General features: G+C 54.3%; 9 protein-coding genes across 9 annotated transcripts; 4 read left to right on the plus strand and 5 right to left on the minus strand.

Annotated features, from left to right (window-relative positions):
• Nucleotides 1-271: 271 nt before the first annotated feature.
• J3D65DRAFT_600078 (BIG/ATPase V1 complex, subunit S1) lies at nucleotides 272-1245 on the plus strand (the record flags this gene model as incomplete). The annotated part of the gene is made up of 3 exons (XM_066797949.1): nucleotides 272-366; nucleotides 416-1053; nucleotides 1106-1245. 3 exons carry the CDS (start codon nucleotides 272-274, stop codon nucleotides 1243-1245), a joined length of 873 nt encoding a protein of 290 aa, XP_066658609.1.
• A 746-nt stretch (nucleotides 1246-1991) lies between these two features.
• Nucleotides 1992-2620, minus strand: J3D65DRAFT_664713 (uncharacterized protein; the record flags this gene model as incomplete). The annotated part of the gene is made up of 2 exons (XM_066802763.1): nucleotides 1992-2236; nucleotides 2293-2620. The coding sequence occupies 2 exons, from the start codon at nucleotides 2618-2620 to the stop codon at nucleotides 1992-1994; spliced, it is 573 nt and encodes a 190-aa protein (XP_066658610.1).
• A 577-nt stretch (nucleotides 2621-3197) lies between these two features.
• Nucleotides 3198-3736, plus strand: J3D65DRAFT_209416 (uncharacterized protein). Its single transcript, XM_066794493.1, has one exon. It carries the CDS (start codon nucleotides 3348-3350, stop codon nucleotides 3690-3692), a length of 345 nt encoding a protein of 114 aa, XP_066658611.1. The 5' UTR covers nucleotides 3198-3347; the 3' UTR covers nucleotides 3693-3736.
• Nucleotides 3737-3858: 122 nt separating this feature from the next.
• J3D65DRAFT_613368 (uncharacterized protein) lies at nucleotides 3859-6324 on the plus strand. Its single transcript, XM_066799110.1, has 4 exons — nucleotides 3859-4061; nucleotides 4114-4388; nucleotides 4442-4573; nucleotides 4623-6324. Exons 1-4 carry the CDS (start codon nucleotides 3887-3889, stop codon nucleotides 5976-5978), a joined length of 1938 nt encoding a protein of 645 aa, XP_066658612.1. The 5' UTR covers nucleotides 3859-3886; the 3' UTR covers nucleotides 5979-6324.
• Nucleotides 6211-8200, minus strand: J3D65DRAFT_613370 (membrane dipeptidase-domain-containing protein). Its single transcript, XM_066799111.1, has 3 exons — nucleotides 7830-8200; nucleotides 7564-7776; nucleotides 6211-7433 (listed from the first exon to the last, which is right to left on the minus strand). Exons 1-3 carry the CDS (start codon nucleotides 8077-8079, stop codon nucleotides 6484-6486), a joined length of 1413 nt encoding a protein of 470 aa, XP_066658613.1. The 5' UTR covers nucleotides 8080-8200; the 3' UTR covers nucleotides 6211-6483.
• Nucleotides 8201-8267: 67 nt separating this feature from the next.
• Nucleotides 8268-9339, plus strand: J3D65DRAFT_613376 (increased loss of mitochondrial DNA protein 1). The gene is made up of 3 exons (XM_066799112.1): nucleotides 8268-8534; nucleotides 8603-8890; nucleotides 8944-9339. The coding sequence occupies exons 1-3, from the start codon at nucleotides 8397-8399 to the stop codon at nucleotides 9034-9036; spliced, it is 519 nt and encodes a 172-aa protein (XP_066658614.1). The 5' UTR covers nucleotides 8268-8396; the 3' UTR covers nucleotides 9037-9339.
• On the minus strand, nucleotides 9184-10213 carry J3D65DRAFT_613377 (uncharacterized protein). The gene has a single exon (XM_066799113.1). The coding sequence runs from the start codon at nucleotides 9956-9958 to the stop codon at nucleotides 9305-9307; it is 654 nt and encodes a 217-aa protein (XP_066658615.1). The 5' UTR covers nucleotides 9959-10213; the 3' UTR covers nucleotides 9184-9304.
• A 641-nt stretch (nucleotides 10214-10854) lies between these two features.
• Nucleotides 10855-11841, minus strand: J3D65DRAFT_613380 (60S ribosomal protein eL31). The gene is made up of 4 exons (XM_066799114.1): nucleotides 11779-11841; nucleotides 11589-11698; nucleotides 11405-11479; nucleotides 10855-11332 (listed from the first exon to the last, which is right to left on the minus strand). The coding sequence occupies exons 2-4, from the start codon at nucleotides 11691-11693 to the stop codon at nucleotides 11123-11125; spliced, it is 390 nt and encodes a 129-aa protein (XP_066658616.1). The 5' UTR covers nucleotides 11694-11698; nucleotides 11779-11841; the 3' UTR covers nucleotides 10855-11122.
• Nucleotides 11842-11995: 154 nt separating this feature from the next.
• Nucleotides 11996-14743, minus strand: J3D65DRAFT_565669 (uncharacterized protein). Its single transcript, XM_066797598.1, has 2 exons — nucleotides 13237-14743; nucleotides 11996-13186 (listed from the first exon to the last, which is right to left on the minus strand). Exons 1-2 carry the CDS (start codon nucleotides 14548-14550, stop codon nucleotides 12344-12346), a joined length of 2157 nt encoding a protein of 718 aa, XP_066658617.1. The 5' UTR covers nucleotides 14551-14743; the 3' UTR covers nucleotides 11996-12343.
• Nucleotides 14744-15599: the final 856 nt, after the last annotated feature.

The following is a 15599-nucleotide window of genomic DNA, read 5'->3' on the forward strand; positions in this document are numbered from 1 at the left end:
CGAGTGAAGAACAGTCGAGGCTATGATTTTTCGCAGCGGGCGAGGCCGAGAGCGACCGCAAATGGTCGGGTGGCGGGACAAGGATCCCTGCTCGACTTAGCTCGATCTTATCGCCGTAGGCGGTGAAGCTTGAACCGGAACATTAGAACTGCCGTTGCCCCGACCTGAGGTGGCCTGAGGCGTGGGTTGGTTCCCCGGGCCGGACGTCACTCCATGCCCGAGCTACCAGAGCGGAGCATCGCTGAACAACCGCAACTGGACCATCATCATCATGGCTCTCCGAACTGTGGGTGCCGTGGCTCTGTCCATTTCGGCTGCTGCTGCTTTCCAAGGAGCTTCTCCTCTGTTTGTCGTTTCGTCGTCGAGGTCGGTCTGAAACACCATACCTGCCAACTTGTCTGCTAACTCGCCGCAGTGAACTTCCCCAACTCCAGAGCAAGAGTCTCGTCACCTCGTCCTCCGCTTCGCAATCTGTCGAACAGCTTCTTTCCGGCTGCCCATCCGATTCCTATGTCGTCGTCAATCAACCTGGTGTTTCCGTTGCCGACTACGACAACAAGTGGTCCGCGCCATGGCTGAGAAAGCAATTCCAATCCAAGGACAAGCAAACCATGACGGCCGCCATAAACGAAGTCATCGACGGACTTGACGCAGAGAACGTCACGAAATACGTCGCTGAGCATTGTAATGCAGCGCGCGCCGAGGTGGATGCCTCAAGTGGTTACATCTCGCTCGAAGATGCTACGCCACGGGTTATCAAAATCGACTTTGCTGCTCCCCCGACGAAGCCGGAGGAGAGGTCTTCAGCGCTCATAGAGAGCGATGCTTTCCTTGATGCCGTCATGTCGAAGGTACAAGACAAGAGCTATACGCTCATCTTTACCACCACGCCCGTCTCTGGCGGCCAGATTCCTGTGCCAAAGGAGCACGAGGTCCAATATGAGATGGAGGACTCGTATGGTCTGCACACTGAGATGAGGCGCGAGACGCGCCAACGGCCAAAAGCTTCCGAAGACGTCGCCTTGTTTGAGAAATACCAATTCCTTTCGCCCGGTATGCACTTTTTTCATTTCATTATCTCTTGTAAGCGCTAACTGGTCTCCAGGTATCTTCATGGGTCTCTTCACTGGCCTCATCCTCTTCCTCATCCTTTACGTCGGAATCAGCGCCGTCGCCGGACTTGAAGTCTCTTACTATGCGTTCAGCAAGGAGATGGGTCCTTCGGCTCAAAAGAAGCAGCAGTGAATGAATGCTTTGTGAATTCAATTCTTTGTTCAATTTGCGTCTGAGGACCATCGGGATCGGAGTTTTTTTTTTTTCAGGATCTTGTGTGTGTTCATGTACAAATCAAAGCGCCTTGGCGAGCGACTGCAGTGGTCGAGATAGGTTTAACGAGAGATTCCCATGACCTTCCGCATTCCTCAAACAGGACTTGGTTGACGCCCGTGGTTTGTTTATGGTTTGGATCCTGTTCGGGACAAAATTTGGAGTACTAGTCGTCTCCGATCGTGACCAATCAATTCTAATCAAATGAGCTGGAGCAAGAATACATCAAGACGAAGGACTCATGCTGCTCAGGGACACGTCAATCACATTTTCAAACATGTCAAGACTGAAAAGGGAGCCGCAACCATATTGATATTGATACGACTATCCAAGAAATTGAAAAAGGCGTGACGTGCAAAGAGAGCAACCGCCCGAAGACAGTCAAACCCAGCAACATCAGCCTCGCCCCGCGTAACCCCACATTCCAACGCCTCTACTATGTATCGTCGCGGAGAGGAACGCCAGAGCCTGGTCTTGCCAACTAGTAGATCACCGAAGATAATTTTTTTGGTCGAATTTGAGGAAAGCTGTATGTACGAGAAGGGGAAGAACGGTCGTGTTGTCGAAAGGGAGAGCAGAGATGGCGACAGGGCGAGTTGGTGTGGGTTTCATCGCTCATCTACAGTCCCGTCGTGAAGGTTTCCAGAATGGCGAGGAGAGAGCGCTTAGAACTCGAGCTCCTCGTTGGCAGCGTCGATGACATCGGCAAGGGCCTCAGCGGCACGCTTAGCCTTGCGGCAGGGCTGGCCGGGCTTGACGCAGAAGCGCCACTTGAAGCCGTATCCGGCCTCAGCATCGGCCTCGGGGGCAGCGAGGGCATCGGCGATGGCATCAGCAGCACGCTTGACACGGACGGCGTGCTCGAAGTCGGAGACGGGCTCAGCACCACGCTTCTCGAGCTGGCCAAGGGCTGATGTTGGTCAGTCAGGGGGCAGTTCAATACCAAGGGGGAGGAGGTTTACATACCGAGCTCGCTGGCCTCAGCACCAGCAGCAGCGTAGGCATCAGAGACGGCATCAGCGATGGCGTCGGCGTGACGCTTGGCCATGCGGCAGGGCTGGCCGGGCTTCTGGCAGAAACGCCAGATACGGCCGACCCAACCCTTGGTGGGGCCCTTCTTGGGGTCAGCCTCAGCGTTGGGGGCAGCAAGGGCGAAAGCGGCGGCGTCAGCAGCACGCTTGACCTTGTCGCAAGGTTGACCGGGCTGGAGGCAGAAAGCCTGAGCGTCAGGGGTGGCAGCCGCGTAGGCACCGACGATGGTGATAGCACCAGCAATGACGGAGGTAACCTTCATGATTGTTGTTTGGGGGGTGTCGGTTTGGTAGTGAGTGAATGCAGACCGTTGGTAGAGAAGAAAATCCATCTGGCTGCTCAAGACCGGGATTTATACAAAATCCATGATCATTGAGGCGTGGTGTTTGTGCTGCCGTCAATAGGCTTCAATAGAGGACCGAAACTTCAATAAGGTGAAAACTCGATAAAGAGTGGCAGCCAAAGGCGGAAAACTGCGAAAGAGAAGAATGAAATAGTGAAGAATTCGAGGCTATCAGTACAAGCCAAAAGATAGGGTAGTGTTGCAACAGGAAATCGTTTGAGCAATGTCTGGACCGGTACAACTGGGCTGGCCGACTCCCATAGGCAAGGGTGGGTTGACGACAGGACACCAGGCTCGCAAATCCAACGTAATAAACGGATTCCTTTCTGGTATGTCCGTAGTACATCCTGTCTTACATTACCCACTCATTTGTTTTGTCAAACCCAAGGACCACCATCGCAGCAGCATCGCCTCTGCGAGGCCGTATCCTAATTCTCATGGTGTAAACTTTGACCAGCGGCATCGGGAAATTTTCCAAGTTCACGATGTGGTTCGCGTGGCTCTGGCGGGGAGTGGAGTTCAATGAACCGGAAGTAGTTCTCAATAGCAGGTGGATGCCAAATCGGGTTAGCCCAAAGGTTGCTCAATAACAACCCGGACCAAGATGTGAGGATTTGGCTTCCCATAAGCTGTGAAACTAAGGTTGATGAGCTTTGTTCTTTGGCAATCGTCTGAAAGAAGCCGAAGCAAACGGCTTGCTCCTATTCTGGTGGCAGTTGAATTTCTATCATCTTGTGTCTTGGCAACGCGCTGCTTGCGAGATGGCTTGCTTGCCGAGAGACCGGGGACCACGCGCATCTTAGGTATGGCTTCAATCTTGTGTTTCCAAGCTCTTCGGGTATTTGATGAGTGGGCTCCAGAGGTAGCATTATGTCCTAGGTCTGAGAAAAGGCGAAGTACTTTTCTGGTGCATGCAAATGGAAGCAATCTTGCATGTGCTTCGATGACCAGAGCTTCAGCATCGATATTCCGGATAAGATGGTATCAGTGAGGTTAGAAAGAACCTGCTTGTTAGAATAGAAGCCCAGATGTTGGTTGCCCAAAGATGGTCGACGTTAGGTTCGGTCAGACAGCCCCACCGACCGGGCCGGCTGCACGGACCGGACGCGGACCGCGTCCGTTGGTGTCGTCACCCGACGTGAACGCGCCGCACGATTTGTTGATCTGGTCAATCGTCTTTGCGCCATGCGCTCTCTGTTTTCCAGCGCAACGAAGCGCAAAGTCCTCATTGATCGCTCGGCTTGGGTTTGCAAACAATGCATACTTCGCTCTCAGCTCAGAAGGAGCTTTGCGACTGCAACGGCAGTGAGCGATGAGAAGAAGTACTTCATCACCACACCTATTTTTTACGTCAATGCTGGTATTTTCCCGTGGGTATGGTTCAAACTCGAATACTGACCAGCAATGCGTAGCTCCTCATGTCGGCCACCTCTACACGATGGTCCTCGCGGACATTCTCAAGCGCTGGCAAGTCCTGAGAGGAAAGAATGCCCTTCTGTGCACAGGCACCGATGAGCATGGACTCAAGGTCCAGCAAGCTGCGACGAAGGCTGGCATGCCAGGTCAGCTCTTTTGCGACAAAGGCGCCGAAGTCTTCAAGAATCTGGCTGCGCGCGGCCACATCTCCAACGATCATTTTGTCCGGACAACCGACCAACAACACAAGGACGGCGTGAAGTTTGCATGGGTAGGATGGAGGCAATGGTCCGTTTCCTGGGCTACATGCTCACGCATATACAGGAAGTCCTGGAAAAACGTGGATATATCTACTTGTCCAAGCATGAAGGATGGTACTCTATCAGCGACGAGACTTTCTATCCCGCGTCACAGGTTCATCTGATCATAGATCCTGCGACTGGCAAGAAAGTCATGGTATGGATTCAAGTCGTCGATAATTGGATCTTTCTCTGACAATGACTAGGCATCTAAAGAAACAGGCAAAGAAGTCGAATGGACAACCGAAACAAACTACCACTTCCAACTATCGGCTTTCCGGGACAAGCTTTTGGACTTCTACCGAGAGAATCCTGAATGGATTGTGCCGCGGTTCCGTATGGACGAGGTTGTGCAGTCTGTCACTGAAGGCCTCTCAGACTTGTCCATTTCGAGGCCAGGCTCTAGGTTGAGGTGGGCAATCCCAGTTCCGACCGACGACCAGCAAAGGATATATGTATGGTTGGACGCTCTCCTCAACTACGCCACGACCATTGGGTTCCCTTGGGCGCCAGACTCAGAAACATCAAACGTGCCGCCCGTTGAGCCTGGCCAAGGCGATGCAAATAACCCAACGGAGGTTACTGAGGACGCGACAAAGACACAAAAAGAGGATGAGGCTGCGCTTAACAACTCAGGCGATAATCTGGTAGATTTATACAGAGGGTCCTCGGAAATGACCTCTAGTGGCTGGCCCCCTGACTGTCACGTCATTGGCAAGGACATCATGCGGTTCCATTGCGTTTACTGGCCGGCATTTTGCATGGCGCTGGGCCTCCCCTTGCCACGACGCATCCTTGCCACCAGTCACTGGATCATGGGCAAACAAAAGATGTCAAAATCACTCGGAAACGTTGTGAATCCCTTTTCTGTACTCGAGCGCTTTGGACCGGACGCGATGCGCTTCTACCTGGCGCACGACGGCGGCATCAACAACGACTCCAACTACAGCAACCACTACGTAATTGCACACTACCGAAAGAGTCTCCAAAACGGCATGGGCAATCTGACGCAACGAATTACCAGAGGCAGAGGGTTTGATCTGCGAAGAGCAGTCGTGTCTTCGGAGCAAAACAAGCCCAAAGAAAAAGGCCGAGAGAATCAGCAGGCTGCTCGTCGGCACTGGAAGATGCTGGAAAGCGTTGCAAACGACGTCGACGCAAAAATGCAACAATACGACGTTAGCGGTGCCCTCCGAACGACAATGGAGGCCATCTACGAGACCAACCGTTATCTGCAGGAAGCTGCGCCGTGGACCTTTGTAATCAAGGAGAAGCCTGTCGTGGACTCAGGGACTGAGATGCCAGAAGTGGCCATCGTCAAAGATCGAAACTTGCCACATGTCGATCGCACTATTTACAACTGCGCGGAGACGCTGCGCATTACGGGCATTCTGCTCCAGCCGTACATGCCGGCGAAGATGAAGACGCTGCTTGACCTACTCGGCGTCGCAGAGGATAGAAGAACGCTCCATGATGCCCGTCCCGGTGCGGACAAGGACTATGGTGTTCCCAAGATAGATCCGCTGAAGGTTATGCTGTTTCCCAAAATTGTTGAAACATAGGAGCAGGACGTATTGGACCAAAGGGATTCTTCATCCAAGGGTTGGTGACAAAGGTCGTAGTAGGGACAGGACGGAAGAGGGAAAAGTTAGTTTGTTCAACGAGCGCGGTCTGGAAGCACTCAGAGCCTCCCGGACTTCAGCACCAGGAGCCTTTGCATCCTTGGCCTCACAATCAGGGGAGAGGATTCAAGCTCACCTAGCAGATGCATAGGGGGAGGAAACAAGTAGATACGCCACGGATTTTGCCTCCAATTTTCGATCTATGGCTTGTAAAATATTTCGAATTCTACTTAGTAAACCGAACGTTCCTCCCCAAAAGTCTACATACTAGCCCCAGAGATCGATCACATATTGAACGATATTTCCGCTTTCAAGACGCAAGTACTTGGCCGTCTCTGTGTAGAAAGCTGTGCTTGGAGCCTCAAATGCACCTTCTAATCCAATGGACCATCTTTAGGCGGCGTGAGAGACCGACTACGTTTTCTGCACTGCTTCAATATCTATCTCACACGTGCATCTCCGAAGTACCCGCGGGAAACTTCGCAATCTCGTCCTCGGCAGGGAGCCTCTGTTTCTGCAGCTTCGCGGCCACGGCATCGACTTCGTCCCAGACGCGCAAAACGTTCTGTCCGACAATCTTGGCCACGTCGGCGTCGCTGACGCCCTGCCTGAGAAGCTCGGCGACCAAGTCCGGGAACTTGCTCACGTCCTCGAGGCCCTCGGGCGTGCCCTCGATGCCGTCGTAGTCGGTCCCGAGGCCAACATGGTCATAGCCAATCAGCTCGCCAATGTGCTTGATGTGGCGGACGACCTGGTGCAACGTGACGTTTGGCTTGTACAAGTCGGGGATGCCGGTGCCGTCGTTGGACTCGGTGCACGAGATGAAGTCGGGGTTGAAGTTGACGAGCACGACGGCGTTGCGCATCTTGACCAGCTTCAGGATGTAGTCGGGCACGTTGCGCGGGTGCGGGCACAGGGCGTAGGCAGAGCTGTGGCTGAAGATGGGCGGCGCGATGCTGCCCGCCCAGTCGCCGTCTTCGGTGCCGCTCAGGACGTCGCGCATCGTGTCGGTGCTGACGTGCGACAGGTCGACTATCATTCCCAGACGATTCATCTCTTCGATGAGCACGCGGCCAGCGGGAGAAACACCGCCCCATTTGGGGGTGCTTTTGACCCCCCGGTTCTTTTCGTCGATGGTGACAGCGGCATCGGCGTAGATGTTGTGGCAGTTCCATGTCAGGGTTGCGTAGCGTACGCCGAGCCGGTGGAAGAGGCGGAGTGTCGATAGCGAGTTGCCGATTTGATGCAGACCTTCAATGATGACGGGAGATATGAAGCCTCTCTCTTTGAAGGCGCGGCGGGCAGCCGCAGCATTGGGAGTAGGTGTAAAGTACTTGGGATAAGCCTGGCCAAGACGATGGTACAGGTCGAGCTGTTCGAGGGTCGCTTTGACAACTGCACAAGGCAAATCAATTTGACGAAGTCTCTCAACTTCATGACCAGAGACGACTTTCAACCTGTGAAGATGTGGCGTAGAGGGATCACTCCTAGGTTTCGAGAAAGGAGACACGGAAATTCAACATACTCGGAGCGTAGGCTGCATCTGAGAAATCGGAGCCATTGGCAGGACACGGCTCAAAGGCGCTCCAAAAGGCACCACCGCTCAGTCCAGCCTCGAGCCTAGGAATGTCGGTGTGCTGCTCCAGCCCGCCATTCTCAAACTTTTTCTTGAAGTCCTCACCGTAGACGTGGTCTCCGTACAGCGCTCGCAGGACGATGAAGAGGTCATTGTGTCCGTCTGTTTATCGTCAGAGAACCGGGCTTCTGAATGAGCACGTCATCATGAATGACCTATCAATGGGTTCTGTCTCAAGATCTTGTGAGCGCGATATTCGATTGACGAGCAGTCTTCTCGCAGACACCTGACAAGGTTGTGGTCGGAGAATTGGACGTAAATAGCGCCCAGAATAAAGGCTGGCAACACAATGAAGTTGAGGATAAGGCTTAGAGGCGAGCGAGCCGCCCGATGCAGAGCATGGCGCTTCTCAGAAGGCGTAGGGCTTGATTGCTTTAAGTTCACTTCGGATTTTTCAGTGGGCATGTCGTCGATGATGGAGTAGCTTGAGCATTGGAAGGGAACGGTAACGTACAGAGCATGACGGGAAGTGTAAAGAGTTGTTGAGGGCGTCAATAGCGGGAGCTTCCCACTCTTGGCCCAGGCCGGGCGGGGATACGCGGACTTTGTTTGGAGGTGCAGGCCTGGGGCATCCATGACGGAGACGGAGAATCGTCCGTGCGTTCCGCGATCCCTGGTGTGGATCGTGGTCGACGCGGCGAACTTCGGTGGTGAGGTGGTGAAGCTGTCCTCAACCAAGCAACAAGCAGCACACGACCACCACTGTCCTTTCCACCTCCACAATGGCCATCTTTTCGGCCTTCAACCTCATCCGGGCCATGAGTGCCTTCCATATGACTCTGTCTTACTTTCTGCTCAACGCGCCGAAAAAGATTGCAGACCAGAACCTTGTCTTCCTTCTGGGCGAAGCCATGCGCATTGTACGATGCCCTTCCAACTCCCTTGCAGCGGTGACCACATAGCTAACCACCTCTTCCGCCACCACCAGTCCGAGCCCACCGGCTTCGCCAAGCCGAGTTCTGCCACGGCCATAGCCGCAGTCTTCCTCGCGTTCTGGGCCGTCTCGGACGTCCTGGCCGTGTCCATGGACGAAGACGTCGCCTTTCCCTACTGGGCCAACCAGATTCCGACCCGCCTGCTCTTCCTCTTCGGCATCACCAGCTATTCGTACTTTTTCAAGCCGTCGGGGCTGGCCTTTGCCCCTGGTCCGGGAGATTTCTTGAAGAACAGGGTTGTCTTTACCTGGGGCTTCTTCGAGTGCACAATGTGGTTCTGGGTATGTTTCGGGTTCACTGTTGGGCCAATGCTCTCGCTGACAAGTCATGGCAGGCATACATTCGCATGCGCGAAGAAAAGTTTGAATTTGCGAAGCGCCTATTTGAGAGGAGGAAGAAGGAAGCAGCGGCCTTGAGGGACGACTGATGCGGCGGCCAGGTCTAGAAGAATACTGATGTAATCACTCCGCCTTTTTAGGATCGCCGAGTAATGTTTAAAATTTGGCAATTGGACAAGGTGCACTTCTAGCGATTGTTTTCAAGAACGGAACACGTCAAATGAGCTGTAGAAGAGCGTGGATATCGGAATTAAAGCTGCAGCAGGAGCAGCAAGACATCTGGTCTGCTACCGAGACCCGTCCTCCCCCTCAGACTTCAGAAATATTCTCAAAACAGAATCCCACTCCTTCCGTCGCTCAAGTGTCTTTCTCAGGCGTCCCAGAAAGCGAACCCATCTCCTGAATCGTCTCCAGAACTGTTTCTCTCACCCCCATCAGGGATTGCCTTCTTCCCTGTGTGAATGATATGCGCTCGTCCAGGGCCTCTTCGTAGTCTTGACGCGCCACGCTGAAGCGCCACTTTGCTGTTCTGAACTCTGAGACACCTTTGGCCTGTTTCATCGAATCTTTCGCCTGTACCATCATGTCTAGTCGATTCTCGACAGCAACTCGAAGGTCCTCATCTTGAGCCTGCTCAGCGCGCCTTATTTCTGCCAGCCTTTCGGCCTCTTCATGCCGCCGTCTCTCCTCCACATGCTGCCGCCGGTGTTGCTCTTCCCTCTCCGCATGCCACTGCCGGTGTCCCTCTTCCTCCTCGGCATGCCGCTGTCGCTGTCTTTCTTTCTCCACGGCACGCCGCTGTCGCCGTCTCTCTTCTGATTCGGCACGCCGATGCTGTTGCCGTCTCGCTTCCTCGCGCGCTCGTTCTTCGGCCGGCTGCTGCCAGACCCGTGCCTCTTGTTCCGCTCGTCCATATCGCCCCCACGCGTCGGCCGGCAAGACCTGTACCGACTTAGGATGTACAGGTCGACGCCGGCGAATAAAGCGCAAGATGCGCTTTAGCAAGCCCATTATCGGGGGTTGCGACAGGCGGTTGATTGTGCGGCGTGAGAGTGAGTTTTTGGGTATGGATCGCGCCAACTGTGATGGCTTGCTGGAAGTGTCGGACAATTTTGAGGACGGACGGCGATGAAAGAGATGCTCCTCGGTGGATCGAATCAAGTGAGGTTTTGGTGCGCCACTGTTTTGCCTCTGGCGATGTGTGTGTCGACTGAATTTGTATGCGTAGCGAATGGGGATGGTAGCGAATTAGGAGAGCGAATGAGGACGTGTAGCGAATAGTTGAACGAATGAGTGGTCGAAGCAGTAGTATCAGAATGATCGTTTGAATGCTGGTGTATGTGTTTATGTGGGACTCCCTGGTTGTAAACCATGGTTGCAGCTCTTGGGCGGCCTTCAAGGAGCACGCTCCTTCCTTTCCATGCTCTTTTTGCCTTGCCCCTTCCCGAGCACATGATTCCAGCGCTCTTGCTAGCTCAATCTTCAGTCGCTTGGGCTCTGCGCATTGTGCCTGTGGCTGGGTGAGTCGGCGTTGATATAGATGCTTAGGTCCAATAAACCACAGAGCATTGTCTGCATACTTGGATTGGGTGGGAGAGGTATTGAGAAGCGGGATGGACAACAAATTTCGAAGCTGGGCTTTGGGTGCTTTGAGGTTTGGCATCCATGTGGTGGGAAGACAGGGGCGACAGACGATGCGGTAGAGGGAGAGGCGCAGGGAAAGGGGAAGCGGTTGGCCGATCCCGGACGCTTCCAAGCACGGAACAGTCTTCCTGGTTCCTGGGATGTATTTGTCTTGTACAAATGCACCGTGATATCAATCAATATCAGAGTCAGCATATCAGAGAAGGCAACCGGAAAGCGCATCTTGTCACAAGACTCATTGAAATCATGTTGGATCCCACAAGCGGAGCGTCAACGACCTGCACGGCCGAATGTTTTTTCATTGCGCATAGTAGAGTGTATGCGGGCCTCAGCTACGGGGCGAGGACGTGGTATCAAGCCCATTGACAACAACGCCCACCAACCGACCGACCCATTTGGAAAACTTTTTGTCGACTGCAAGCCGCACTGGCTGGCGAAAACCCCGGCGGCCGAACCCTCCTCGAACCGAATTGCTTTGGTGGCGCAAATCAAATGCTCAATTCATCAAGATCGAGATCGAGATCGAGACGCTTAAGCGTCCTCCTCGACGACGGCGGTGGTCAGGCCCTTGGGGTCCTTGACGTTGACGGCCTGGACGTACGAGTACAGCTTCTCCTTGGCGCCCTCCTCGTCGTTACGCTTGCGCGAGATGCGGACGCGGAGGCGGAAGGGAACGCCCTTGATTCCGGACTCCCAGACCTTCTTGTTGAGTTGGGGGTCGAGGCGGACGTCCGAGGTGCCCTGCAAAGTTTGCGTCAGCCCGCTGTCTCTTCTCACGCGCGAAATCTCTCATCGAGTCGGAGAAAAACATACCATGGCCTTGGTGGCGAAGTCCCTAATCTCCTTGATGGCGCGGGGAGCCCTCTTCTTGAAAGAGACACCGTGAACCTATTGTATTGCGAATATCCGAATCAGTCTTCCGCCCAATGCCACTTTGACGAAGCTCAGTGACCATTGCTGGACTTCACCAAACTGATATATTGCTTCAAAAACGTACACGCTTGTGCAGGTGGATGGTGTACTCGCGCGCGACAACGTCGGCGATGGCGCTGCGCTGCGTCTTGCCCGCGGCGGGCTTGTTGGACTTGGCTTGGTTGGGCATTTTGACTATGGTTTGAGCGATTAGCGGATGCCAAAATCGATCGAGAAACGGCTCCAAGCGAGATGGTGGGCTGTCGCGCACTTACAGAGTTGTCTTTGGAGGGTGGCCTGGGGTTAGGTTGTCCAGATGGTCGTCGCGATGTTCGAAAAGTTCGGGCGTGAACGTCGAGGATTTGGTGTGGGTTTGCTCGCTTGTGTCGGGGCAATCTCGGCGATTCAGCCTCATGTGGCGCTGCCGCGTGTGGCGCAAAGTCCTTTCTTCACCACGCAGACCTAGGAGTACCACCATTCATCTAGTTCTCTCTGCAACGAGGAAATGTATTCAGATACACAGTCTACATTACACAACTTCACATAAGAATAACGGCAAGTACAGCATACACCAGGATGTGCCAGGTATCCCACAAACAACACGCGCCTCCCACCCGACCAACCCTGCCTGCCTTTGTGACTCCCAGGTGTTCCAGTCCCAGCAAACCCGTGCCCGAAGAATGAAAAAATGCCAGCCAGCCAAACTCCGATCCAAGCGTGCCATGCATGCCGTTGTGTCTTCTCTTCCACCCGGGCCTTTCCATCTTCAAAGCTCGACCTGAGAAAAACCGAATACAAAATCCCTTTGCGCAACGAGGACGGTGCGTACATGGAGTCTTCTCACCGATGCCCGATGAGCTCAAGACCCTCAAGCATATCTACACCGCGCTCGTCTTCCACTTCTTCTTCTTCTTCTTCTTCTTCCTCCTCCTCTGCATCATCCTCATCCACACTGTCGTCGTCGCTTTCGTCCTCCGCCATGCGCTCCCTCTCATCATCTGAACCCCCAAGGAAACGACGGACAGGGGACAGTGAACGCACACGCTGTAGCATTTCAAATGGTGAAAAGGGCGACCCGTCTGCAGACGAAGGTCTTCTCGCTTCCCTCTCCCTTTCGCGTGCCTCGCGCTCTTCTCTTTCGGCGAGGAGGAAGTATGAGCCCGAAGACCGCCGGTCCGCGGGTCGCGGAACAGGAGCCAAGCAGGAGCGTTGTGGCGTTGGCGTTGCGGCCTGTTGTGCAGGGCTGTCTGGTCCCAAGTCATCGGGAGTCTCGTTTGCCGCCAGGAGACGGAGTTCGCTCGTGTTGAACGATTCGCAGTGAGCGCATTGGTTGCCGAGCCAGTGGTAAGCCGATATCGATTTGACGGAGCAGTCGTTGCAGTTGATGACAACTCTTGTATCGGAAAATTGGGCAGGCATCGGTTGGCTAACAACAGCGTCCTTGAGTTTACGCCATTGGAGCTCCATGTTGACGGCGCTCTTCTTGCACATGGGGCATTTGTAGTCGATTTGCATATATGCATCATAGCAGTCGCGGTGCATGTAGTGGCCGCATTTCATAGAAACTACGTCGGTAGAAGAGGTAAACATGTAGTCTTTGCAGATGGGGCAATCAGCATCGGTGGCGCGTTCGATACACCGATGGTCATCAGCATATTTGATACTAATGCAGACGTTGCATCTCTGAAGTTACGTCAGCTCACATCCCTCGACAGCCGGAACAGATTACTCACCTTGCAATGAATAAAGTCTTTGCCCAAACCTTCTCCACGCCGGCAGATACCGCAGTCAGGACAGTGGTATATGCTCCTTGTGCTATCATTGTCCCAAAGCTTGCAAATGTCGCAATAATGCCACGCTGCTCTGACTTGGCAATGTCTGCAAAACTCAGCTGCTGGCTGTGGCGTGGAGCAAAGCATGCACAGCATAGTCCTGGTCTTTCTGCGATTCAGGTGGTGGTCTTCTTGTTGGTCATGGCAATGTCGGCACGTGTGCCACCGGTGGCAATCAAAGCACTGGATCTTCACATTTCTCTTGTAATGCTTGCAGCCTAACGTTGGCTCCTCCTCTTCGTTTCCAGCACCGCCAGCGCTGGCGACGGGATCCACATGACTTTCGGCCGGGCAGAAGGTGGGTTCCAAGTCCTCTGGGGCCAAGTTATAGGGGTTCTCGATATCAAAGGAAGAGGACACAGACGCAGGCGAAGAGAGAGAAGCATCCACATCTGCAAAGGACGCGGCGGAGCTAGGAGTGAACGGGCGCTCGTGAGACTGGGTGCTGGATGGAGACCACGGCCACTGAACATGTCCCTGAGAGGCGCGGTACTTTTCCGTCATCAGGTTGTGCATGCGCTGGGCCTTTTCCTCGCTGGTCACCCTGAGCTTGCGGATGTCGTGTATTCTTTCCCGCAGCAGGCGCATGCCGTCGTCGGCAGGCAACGACTCGGGCATTATGACGGCACTCAAGGTGGTATTTGGAGAGGTATAGGAAGATCCACGGTCGGGGTTTCGGTGCATCTGGACGACTGTGCTTTCGTTGCCCCGCGGGGGGAGACCTGGGAGACCTGGGAGTCTCTCGTCCGTGGAGACAGCTGAGCGCATGGAATCGGTGATGTAGAGAGCGGACTGAGGCGTGTAGTCGTCCTCGAGGGTACAGTGGACGGCAGAGCAGGGAGGTGTTATCCTCGTTGGAGATTGCGTGAGGTTGGCATGACCATGGACGGCGGTGGACTTAGGAGGTTCCTCGGTGGATACGACGGTCGGCTCCTGAAGAGTGGCGACGTCAGGATTATCGGTTGGCACGAACGCATCGCCAGCGACTGCAGAGAGACTGATGATGGAGCTGGAAGCAGAGACGTCGCTGGCAGAGGAACTGGGCGAGTGGCGGGTTGCTCGCTTTACAGCTGCGCGGTCGCTGACACGTGATGGCTGGGAAACAACTCCAGGGATGGCCGACAACGCAGGGCGTTCGACATGACTGGCGGCAGACAACGCGCGAGCTTGACGGACGACGGGCTCGAAGATGAAGGCTGAGATGAGGCTAGTCATGAGGAGGTGAAGATGCAGGCCAACCCTCTGTCGCAGCAAAGAAGGCGCCGTTAGGTTGGATTAAGAAGCTTCGGTCGAGACAGTCTGCCTGGTACCCCAACACACCCCCGGCTTCCTGCACTAACCTGTCCCGCTCCATTCCAGCCCAGCACCTAGGCTATTTGCCCAGCTGTCGCCTACCGTTGTCGGACCATTCTGCATGCGGAACCGGGATGCTCGAGCTCCAAGCCGGCCGACGTCGTCGCCGATGCTGATCGTATGGTAAACACGGCTCTTGACATGCAAACTTTTTGCAGCCCGTCTGGGCTGTCTGCCGCTGTCCTGCCATTTTGACAGCGGGTTTCGACTGCTGATCGTCGTGCCATTCTACATTCGCCCCGTCACAAGCTTGCCCGCTACGGACTAGGTCGACCTGTCAGCTCGAGGTAGTTCCACACGCCGTCTGTCGGTTTGCTTTTGTAGCTGAGACACTCTGTAAACGACGCGACTCACGGCGCATGATGAATGGCGGCCTTTCGCCACTGCAGGACAATCTGGAGTATGTCAGTGAGAACCACCTATGCTTAATGCGGTAAGTGGATCAGCAGCGTCGCCCGGGTTTGGGTGGAGGGTGCCTCGGGTATCCGAAGTGGAACGCCGAGTCTTCCTCCCTTAGACACCCACCTGCAAATCTCAACTACATGCTCATCTCCCCTGCCTCTTGGCCGTCATCGTTGCTGCTTATGGATGTCGTGCTGGTCGTGCGCATCCGAAATGTTCAACTCAGACGTGCTGTAGTATGAAAACTTTTATCCATATCCCTATCGTACTGCTAGACTATGCCTCTTTCTAAAAAACTTTGTAGCTGGGCAAGAAAACGCATCGAAGTGGGAGGAAGAGAGAAGAGGGGAAAAAGAGAAAGGTCATAGCCTCGTCCGGTTGCCGAAAACAAAGCCAGCCCAGGTCGAGACAGGGCAAAACATTCGACCGCCCGGCGCGGAAGTCGATGCTGCTGCCTCTTAGGGAGCCTGCTCGTGTTTAGCTTGCCTGTGTTCAAGCTTACATTTCCT

This window comes from Phyllosticta citribraziliensis (genome assembly GCF_038025025.1).
Source record: "Phyllosticta citribraziliensis strain CPC 17464 chromosome Unknown J3D65scaffold_2, whole genome shotgun sequence".
NCBI lineage: Eukaryota > Fungi > Ascomycota > Dothideomycetes > Botryosphaeriales > Phyllostictaceae > Phyllosticta > Phyllosticta citribraziliensis.